Source organism: Sinocyclocheilus anshuiensis, unplaced genomic scaffold (assembly GCF_001515605.1).
Source record: "Sinocyclocheilus anshuiensis isolate Anshui unplaced genomic scaffold, SAMN03320099.WGS_v1.1 scaffold1305, whole genome shotgun sequence".
NCBI lineage: Eukaryota > Metazoa > Chordata > Actinopteri > Cypriniformes > Cyprinidae > Sinocyclocheilus > Sinocyclocheilus anshuiensis.
Genome location: NW_015552694.1, coordinates 176,960 through 187,073, shown reverse-complemented (window position 1 = coordinate 187,073; position 10,114 = coordinate 176,960). Strand labels below are relative to the sequence as shown.

The 10,114-nt window shown below is 39.0% G+C and overlaps 1 protein-coding gene across 1 annotated transcript in view; it reads left to right on the top strand.

Annotated features, from left to right (window-relative positions):
* Positions 1-2,247: 2,247 nt before the first annotated feature.
* Positions 2,248-10,114, top strand: part of LOC107667646 (calsequestrin-2-like) — a 12,364-nt gene continuing 4,497 nt past the window's right edge. Inside the window, exons 1-4 of the mRNA XM_016459369.1 lie at positions 2,248-2,580; positions 3,752-3,836; positions 4,001-4,101; positions 4,626-4,737. Coding sequence (XP_016314855.1) covers positions 2,341-2,580; positions 3,752-3,836; positions 4,001-4,101; positions 4,626-4,737 — 538 coding nt within the window. The 5' untranslated portion in view covers positions 2,248-2,340. The remainder of the gene's footprint in view (positions 2,581-3,751; positions 3,837-4,000; positions 4,102-4,625; positions 4,738-10,114) is intronic.

Below are 10,114 nucleotides of genomic sequence, written 5' to 3'. Positions count from 1 at the left end.
ACAAAAAAAACCCCCATGACTAAAAAAAAAAAAAAAAAAAATCCTTTTGTGGACATACAGGGACATCCTGATTTGTCAAAACGATATATAAAAATAAAGAAAATAAAAATCTTAAAATTCAGAAAATGTTCTGTGAGGGTTAGGGTTAGGGTTAGGTTATAGTATTTATAATTAGCTCAGTATAAAAAACAGAAGTCGTCTTTTTGGAATGTTCACATTTCGATAGCCAAGTAAACGTGTGTGTGTGTGTGTGTGTGTATGTGTGTGTGTGTGTGTGTGTTAAATGTATGATGTGTGAATGTGAATGTGAGTGTGATTTGTGAACAAACCAGAGGGGGGATGTTATGAATTTTTCCTTTTTCCTTTTTTCTTCTAACCCCTTGAAAATATCACAAATCACAGTGGAGCTATAAATATGTAGATTATTTTTGGCTGCTGTTACAGAAATATTTTTACAATAATTATTCTGATTTGACCTCGAGATTAGATAGCTTAAATATTTGACCATTTATGATAGGCTAATACTTGGTTACAATGACACTATAATAGTTCTTATTTCTGCCAGGAATGCAAAATTAATCGGGAGTTAATGATATTTTGAATAGAATAACGTGACACAAACCTGTACATATTTAATCATGTTTACTTCCATTTCATTTTGATCAGTGCTTCGCTACACAACATACAAACGTTTACACCAAAAGTGTGCACATTATGTATTAACACGTTTGCCTAATTAAAAAAAATAAAAATAAAAATAGAATAGAACCATAATTTCTGACTCACAGAAAGTCGATTCTCTGCCGATATCATTCAATATTGCGTGATCATAATTCCCACATTACGGTGACTGTAAACTTCTGCGTTCTGTCTCATAATAATACATTTATCCGTCAGTTTATTATATACAAAATACAATAAATGCATTAGGTCACAGTAGCGTGAGTTTTGAGCACTCAATCTCATACTGTCACACGCGCTGACTTTCTGAAAAGCCCTGCATGGATAAAGGCGTGTGAACCAGGATCACGAAACCCAGACCGTCTCTATTAAGCGGGAGCTGACAGTGAAAGTCCATTTCTGATTTTATTGTTGCTTGTATTGTCATGTTGCGGTATTTTACTTAATAATAAAAAAATGGTATTTTATATGCTCTGTTGTTGGTGGTTGGTGGGGTAATATGAGTTCATTCTCACTGCTTTGTAACTGTTGCTATATTGTGACATGTTTTCAGCTAAAAAGTGTTGAATGTAATTGCCTTTCCGATACCTCTCTCTGTAACTATGCTTTATACTTTATTTGTCATTAAGAAACAATCCATTTTGTCAATTATTAGGATTCATTTGGCCTTTAGATAAAATGTTCTGTAAAGGTCAGATGCCCCTGGGGGTTTCTTGCCCCATAGGGGATCATTTTTGCCTCAATGGTGGGGCAAGATGACTCCCTTTCATATTTTTAATTTGTGTGCCATTACAGCTAAACTGGTAATTGTTTCAATTTGATTTCCATAATAGTCTGTTGGGTGATGCATAATGATCCTCTACATGCTAAACATATATATAAATGTGTTACAGTTTATCAGTATATGGACATTGTTCTTAAGGGGGCTTCTTTTCCATCTTACCCTCCTAAAATAACACCGGTCTAAACCTAAATCTAGAGATTATGGTTTCTCTTTTAATTCTCCTTGTTATTCTACCTAACCCTGAATTTATTTGAATGCTATAAAGCTATTTGTTCTATCTTCCTCCCATTGTTTTTGACATCTGCTCCTCCTTTGTTGTTTAATTATGCTCTTATTATATTTAAACTTTATACCTATATCTCTTTTCTTTGCAAAGTTGCAAACTTTTTTTCTGAGAGTGTACCCTAACTATGGATACATACTCTTTGTCATGTGTTCAGGTGACCTATAATGTGATTTTTGTCACAATGATTATCATCTACATGTTGAGAGACTTGTACTGTTATTCCCTATGGTACTTATGTCTGTCCTCTTTTTCTTCAGATCATGATTTATTTTTAGCTTTTAAATGACTGGGTCACTAAAAGAGGCCTAAATTCACCAGGGGAATACTCTCTGGAATGTCTATCAAATATCTTATCCTATCATGTCTTTGCCTAATTGTTGGGAAAAGGTGAGGTTGCAGAATGAGGAAGAGAACATAAGATGTTTTTCAGTGTTGAAGAACTACACATAAGAGTTCTTTGAACTCTTTGAGTTCTTTGAGACTCACATTGAGTCTCATTTTATTGGTCAGGCTCATTGTCCTGCAGGATCTTACCTGGACTCTTTCCATCAGACTCTTCTTTTTATTCACCTGTTTAACCATTGCTACTATGCTGTCCATCTGGCTTGTCTTGGTTTCCTGCATAGATTTTCTCCTGTACTCTTCTGCAGAGGAGGGTCTGGAGTTTCCCAGTTTCGATGGCAAGGACAGAGTTCTTAATGTCAATGAGAGGAACTATAAGAAGGCATTAAAGAAGTACGACATGATGTGTTTGCTGTATCATGAACCCCTGCCTTCAGATAAGGAGCTCCAGCAGCAGTTTCGCATGGGGGAGATGGGGTTTCTGGAGGTAAGAAATTATTGAGAGAAAGAGGCGAGTGAGCAATTTAGTGGATTAATAAGAACAGATATATTGCTTGGTATACTTTTAGAACAGACCAACATATGTATTATGATGAACATTTATTTGGGTGGGAGGAGGTCTCATGTGGTACACACAACATGTTGAAACCGGCAGGATTTTTTTTAAATGATTCATTTAAAATTAATTTGAAGGAAATGATATCAATTTCAGTGTCAATGTCAATAAGTCTCTTAAAATATCTGGTAGTTTCACATTTTCTGACATGACAAAGTTAGTTCAGGTTGTAAAATATTTGTATCTTTTTAAAAAATATATTGCAAAACCTAATTTTAATGGTTAAAATGTGTACACAAATGTTTTCAACGTGTATGAAAAATATGTATCAGTTTTTACTTGATGGTCATGTAAGGTTAATAAAAAAATTTTAATAAAATTTTTATTTAAAGTGGTATGAAAGGTTTTGTATGATATAGTATGATACAAACGTTACACTTATACCAACTTTGCATGCATTTAAAGTACTTTTTTTTTTTTTTTTACAAGTTTTTTTCTTTTTCTTTTTTTTGTTGTTGTTGTTTGTTTTTACATTTTGGACACTAGCTGTTTGTCATTGACCCAGTTTCCATTTTTTTTTACCCAATTTTTTACCTATAAGCGATCCCTGGAACATGCATAAATACCCCTCGGTTGGAAATATGATAAAGTTTATAAAATAAACTTAGAAAATATGCTTGATGATACTGTATCTGAGAAAGGCTCTTCAGGATAAATAGCTGTGAAGTACTATAACCTGAATATCCAAAATTGTTTAAGATGTTTGCTCCATATAAAATGTATCAGAGTTACAATTGACTGCACCAGGGTGTCAGACTGTACATCTGCTTTCTGTGTCTAGACAGAACCTGATGTGCAATTTAGTGTGAAGACTGACCTGATTTGGAGGCTGACAAAGGCTCCACAAACACCAGTGCTGGGTCTGCTTATGATAAAGTTGATCAAGTATAGTTTCGATTATGCCGATATCAGCCATACATTATACAAAACTGATCCAGACTCCTTAGATATACTGTGCAAGTGTTGCTCCATACTGAATTGCTATTATAGACAACAGTATACAATTCTCACAGTATGACGACTCTCTTCCATGCATCACCAGCTTGCTGCTCAAGTTCTCGAAGACAAGGATATTGGTTTTGGATTGGTAGACTCGCATAGAGATGCTAAGGTTGCCAAGAAGCTTGGTAAGAGGCTTTGTTCCAATGAGTCACTGTAATAATTACATTACTTTTTAGATAATAAAGTTTTCTTTCTTTAGCATTTCAGTAACAAACACCCAATATGTCTTGGTATTGTTGAGGTTTGACACACAGCATCTTCACTGAATCATGTGATCTTTGTCCATTAGGTCTGGAGGAGGAAGGAAGCATCTATGTGTTTAAGGATGAAAGAGTGATTGAGTTTGATGGAGAGCTCTCTGCAGATACTCTGGTTGAATTCCTGCTTGATGTGAGCAAAATTTGCTGAGCTAGATAAGTGTCGGGTCTCTGTCTGCAGCTGTTTTTGTGATTTCTTAGCAGAGCATATACGATTATACTTCTTCAATTACAGCACAAATGTATAATAAGATTCCTGTTTTCGATCACTATTATTGTATTTTATAGTTACTTTTTGCAAAAATATCATTTTAAATAGTACAAAGTTTAGGCTAAACAACTTCGTGCATATACTGTGGCTGTGTTTAAAAAAAAATGTTTTACCATTTAAACAACTTTTGAAATCATGGATTTGCTAATATGGCTCTCTCACTGCAAAAGTGGTAACCTGCAATTGTTACTTTAAAGAGTCATTTCTACATATTTACCCTGTATAAAGTAGTTTTGGTGGTATAAATTAATGTATTAAGTTGATTAAGCAATATTAAATACATTTACATTTTTTATTTCATTGATATTATATATTTCTTATATAAATAATATTTTTGACTTAATTTCCCAGTTAATTTTCAGTGCTGTGTGTTTCACATTCTTCAGCTGCTGGAGGACCCAGTGGAGTTGATCAGTAACCCAATGGAACAACATGCCTTTGAACGAATGGATGAAGACATACGCCTAATCGGCTACTTTAAGGGTGAAGACTCTGAACGTGAGTTTGCTTCCCAATAAACTCTGCTTGTAAAATTATGATTTTGCTGCTATGCTCTAATCAGTAGTGTGTTTAGGCACCATGCAAATGACGCAATTGACCTATCGGTAAGCCCCTCCCCTCAAATGCAGATGAGCCAATGGCAGTCAAGTATCAGTCGCACGGGGAGCGGAACTCGGACATCTTTAGGTTTCAGCGCCTTTCAAGCAGTTTCAATAGCTGCTCCCTGATGCCCGCAATTTATATACAGTCGCCTATACTTACCTAATGATATAATTGCAAGAAAAAGTATTGCTTTTTTTTTTTTATCCTCCCGTCTCGTAGGCTATTTATTCATAGGGGGTGGGGGGAATCACGATGTCAGCTTAACATCGTGATGTCTGTCAGCCATCGGCGATGGACGATGGCATCGTCTATCGGCCCAACCCTAGTGTTTATGCTACAAAAATGGGAAAACGATGTGCCAAGGGTACTTTTATCATTAAATTCAGGTATCATGAGAGGATAGACAATGTAATTTATTTGATTCCATTTCCTAAACAGAGCAGCCAAAACAGAGCAAAATGTCCCTAAGCATTCAACCCCAATCACAATAAAGACAAAAGCGTTCATTTTCTGGTTGTCATACTCTCATTAAATTACACTTTTCATCTTCTCAAGCAGAACGTTAATGCTATCTTGTGCTTCAGCAAGGTGTCTCTGGCTAAAACTAGCTAACGTTAGCGTTAAAGTTAGTGAGTCCATGCTAACGTACAAACCTTAATAGCGAACTGTTCTCACGTCATGCACCATGCAGTGAAAGTCAAAAACATAAACGAAGGTCTATATTAGAGTGCCTCTCCATATTAATCTGGTTAAATGTAAATTAATTTAATCTTACTTTACGGTATATGAACGGTGCACAATCAGCTTGTAACACTCCAAAGAGAAAGGAAAACTTGAAATCGCATCATATGACCCCTTTAAATGAAGGTCTATATTAGAGTGCCTCTCCATATTAATCTGGTTAAATGTAAATTAATTTAATCTTACTTTACGGTATATGAACGGTGTTGATCCGGGATGTTGTCATTGCGATCGCGACGACCATAACATACTTCTCCCGTTTGCATTGTGATCTGTATTTTTACATATTTATTTTAACATCTTTTATATATCCCTCCATGGCATATTTAAGTCCCAATTGAAGGTCCATCTGTGTCCCAAATTTATCTGAAACACCTCGGAAGAAGGTTTTCACTGACAGCTGTAAGACATTGTAAGACAGTGAGCAACTCCGTTTGTCCGAGTGAGCAACAGTAACTAAGGGGGGCGGGGCTTACCGATAGGTCAATTGCGTGGGGCCCTGCAATCCAGGTGGGCAACCCAGAACCCGATTTCTATCGAGGAGATCCTCGATAAAAATAGGACAAAGAAAAAAGGAAAGTGTGAAAAACCAACTCAAACTCAGACCAAAATATGATCTACCGTGACATTACCCCCCTTCTCAAAGTTGTGTCCACGCACCTTAACATAAGTCCAACAGAGGAGAGAAGGAGGGGGCTTAGGATGAGGAGCTGGCAGAAGGGACCCCAAGATCAAGGGAAGAGGAGATGATGGTGGGAGGAGCCAAGGTGTAGTCAGGAACCCGACCAACTGAGGTGGAGACAAGGGTGGCAGAGACCCAGGCAGAACTAATGAGCCAAAGACCCAGGGTGACTGAGGCTTTGAGGGCCAAGGCAGAGGCTCAGGCTCACAGGACTGAGGTGAAGATGGAGGCTCAGCAGGCCAGGCCAGAGCTAGAGGGAGTGAGTACTGAGGTGGAGTTGGAAGGGGGAGCCCGGCAGAACAAGAGGGATGAGGCACAGCCAGAGGACTGGAAGACCGTGGTGGAGGCAGGTCGACAACTGACCAAGCTGGAGCCAGAGGGACAAGGGAGCCCGGTGGAGTCCGAGGACTGACAGAACTCGGTGGAGCTGAGGGAGCATGAAGCCCAGGGGGAGCCGAAGAGTCAGAGGGCCAAGGTGGAGTCTGGGAGGCCTGAGGTGTAGCCAGGGGACAGAGCTGGAGACCTGGAACCCCCAGGTGACTCAGAGCAACTGAATGGAGGCACTGATGGAGGAACTGAGAGACTGAAGGGATACAGTGAAGGCAGAGCTGAAGAACTGGCTGAATTTATCAGAGAGGAGAGAGAGGGGGTCTGGGCTGGAGCAATGTCACCTAAGGAGACTTTGTACTGGTTAACGAAGGAGATTCAGGGCTAGATGGAACCAGCGGAGACATAGGAGATTTAGGGTTGGCCGGAACCAGGGAGACATGGGAGATTCAGGGCTGGGTGGAACCAGCGGAGAAACAGAAGATTCAGGGCTGGGCAGAATCAGTGGAGATACAGGAGACTTAGGGCTAGGCAGAACCAGTGGGGAAGGGAGGTTTTGGGAAATAAATCCTCATTTAATACTTGCTGCAGCTCACCCTCAGTGATGGGAGTGTGGGCGTGGCTCCACTCCATGCCCTCAAACTCCATGAGCATACCCACTGGAACACACGGTGTTGCTGGCTCACGTACTTGGTCAGACTGATAGGACGACTTTGTCCCCTGGGATGGATGCGTCAGCAGGCTTTGGCTTCATGGAGGGCTTAAGCTCTGGCACATGGTCTGTAGGGGTCATCAGTTCTGGCTCTCGGTCTGCGGTGGGCTCTGGTTCAATTTCCAAGGAGGGCTTGCTGATTTGTTGGGTGGGCTGGACTGTGGGTGAGTAAAGATCCTCCTTTCTCTCGCCGATGGCGAAGGGGATCCGCATATTCCACAAACGTCCCTTGAGGAGCATTTCTGGACAGGCATGCCTTTATCTGAGTGCTGATTCCTGCCCCTGCACACAGAGTCTGTCGTCGTCATTACAAGTGAGACGAGCAAGGTCTAGGAGCTGCTAGATCCATATGTAGGGTTCCATCTTTCTGTGACGTCATGGTTGTAGCAGGGATAAAAGAGCAGGATCTAGCTAAATGCAGCAGTCTCAATTTATTCAAACAGTTAAAAAAATAAAGTTACTCAGGATTCTCAAATATTAAAACACATGAACAGAACAACCAGCAAAAAGATGGAACAAAGACAAACAGGTTAAGTATACACCAACACAAACCAATGAAAGCAATGAGAAACAGGTGTGGTTTATCAAACAAACAACCATGGTAACAAAAGCAAACGAAGGAAACAGAACAGGGAAACAGTGAAAAACCAACTCAAAGTCCATCTTAAACTTAGACCAAAATGTGATCTACCGTGATACCTACAGTAGTGAGAATCAGCAAACAGTAGAGGAAATTAATGAAATCATCCATAAGTTGAAATTTTGAAGAAGTTCACATCATACAAGTACAGTAAGCTTTAATATCATTCAGCAGACCTGAGTTTAGGAAATTTTTAACAAATTATATTAAATTATGTGTTATGATTATAAGTTCTCTGTTGATTAACTGTGCCTTTGGTAGTGTGTCTTTGACATGAATTATGACCACAGCTTTGTTAATCCTTTTCTTAAAAAAACAAAAAACAAACAAAAAAAACAATCTTGGAATTCTCTTGAAAAGGTTAAATGGTCCTGGAAAAAGTCACTTGTATTGTTCATGGTCAAATATTACTGCATTGGAAATTAATAGGGAGTGAATTTTATCTAGTGGAAAAGTTTGGTGAAAAAAAGGAAGCGGGAATGCTTAGGTTGCTAGCTTGAAGCCAGTGGGACTGTCGGTAAGAACAGGTCCAGTCTAGTCAAATCAGGTATAGGAGATTTTATTACACATCCAAGCAGGTATTGTGTACAAATGTGAGACTCAAGTAGTGTCTTATGAGTGTGTGTATGCGAGTGATTTCTACAAGGGAACAGAGAAATACAGAGTTTTAGTTTCCCAATAAACAATGCCAATTCAGGCACAAGGCAACTACAATGTTACATTGAATTCACAGGCAATAATGTAATCTAAACAATACATGAGACTATCTACTCGTACTATAAGTTCATCAAATGCACATTTAAAGGTGTGCTTGATTGCGATTGCAACTCTTTAAGCATGAAGACATGCTACACTGCTCCCCATAAACACAATAAAGCCAAGTAAAAAAAGCAGTCAACCACCCCTTTAAATAACTAAAGCACATGCCTAAACACGAAATATAGCAAGCATGAAAATAAACACATTTAGGCCAAACTTAAGTCATACGAAATAAATTTTAAATATCAAACAAAGGCACTTACATGGTCAATTACGCATGCGCAGGAAAAACAGAATGAAAGGTGTAAAACTCAGTCCTCTGCACAGTACAGCTGTATGCAACAAAGGGCAAGCTGTGAGCACAGGTGCAGCTAATAAAGCCTGTGAGAAATGCAGCTGGAGGGCAGGAAGTGATTTTTCTCCATAGAAATCGCTAGCAGAAACCCAAAATGCCAGTGTTTTGCATTGTTTATGGATGCTCAAATCGGACAAACCACAAGGAGCTTTTATCATGTACAAAAATGTGTTGCTCATAAGGGGAATAGGTTGTTTGCAATCACGTGATTCTGATGAGGCGCGAAATGCGGCTGGAGGGCAGGAAGTGATTTTTCTCCGTAGAAATTGCTAGCGGAAACTCAAAATGCTAGTGTTTTGCGTTGTTTATGGATGCTCAAATCGGACAAACCGAGAAACCACAAGGAGCTTTTATCGTGTTCGAAAGTGTGTTGTTCATAAGTGGGGAAAAGTCAAGAAACTGATTGAAAAACGCAGGAAAAAGTGGCTTGTAAACCTGCGTCTGCGGTCGGGAGGAGCGAAGCCGGATAATGCTTGTGTGTGCAAATGGTTGATATAAGATAATAATATATTCAAATATTAATAAAGAAATATATAAATAGATACAGGGTGACACTGTCAGAATTCACTAAAAGCTAAACGCCACACACAGACACGATGTAAATAAGATATTGTTTGCAGTTCACGGAATCGTGAGATTGCGATAAGTTTAAGTGAGTGACAACTTTTTAGTGATTAGCGTTAGATGAAAGCGCTATTTGCTCGCTTTCTAGGCAGGCTATAATCGATTCAGAATTTAAATAAAAGTTGTTTTACGTGCTGCTAACAGGACCAACAGCCACATAACCTGTACATGCAGCAAAGTTTCAGGAGTGACATATATTCCACATCCCTCATATAAATACGGGATTCACTTTCGAAATAGCTTGTTTACAATCAGGGTTAGTTGCTTAGCCTATATCCATCGCCTTAATGGCAGGCAAGTATTTCAATTTAGTTTAAAAATCGCTCCTCTTTATGACATAAGGATCATGTCGAACATGTTGTGATTATCAATACCTTTCTCTTGTAATAGCGTGGTGGTTGAAGAGAGATCCCCTCATACGATTGTAAGGCG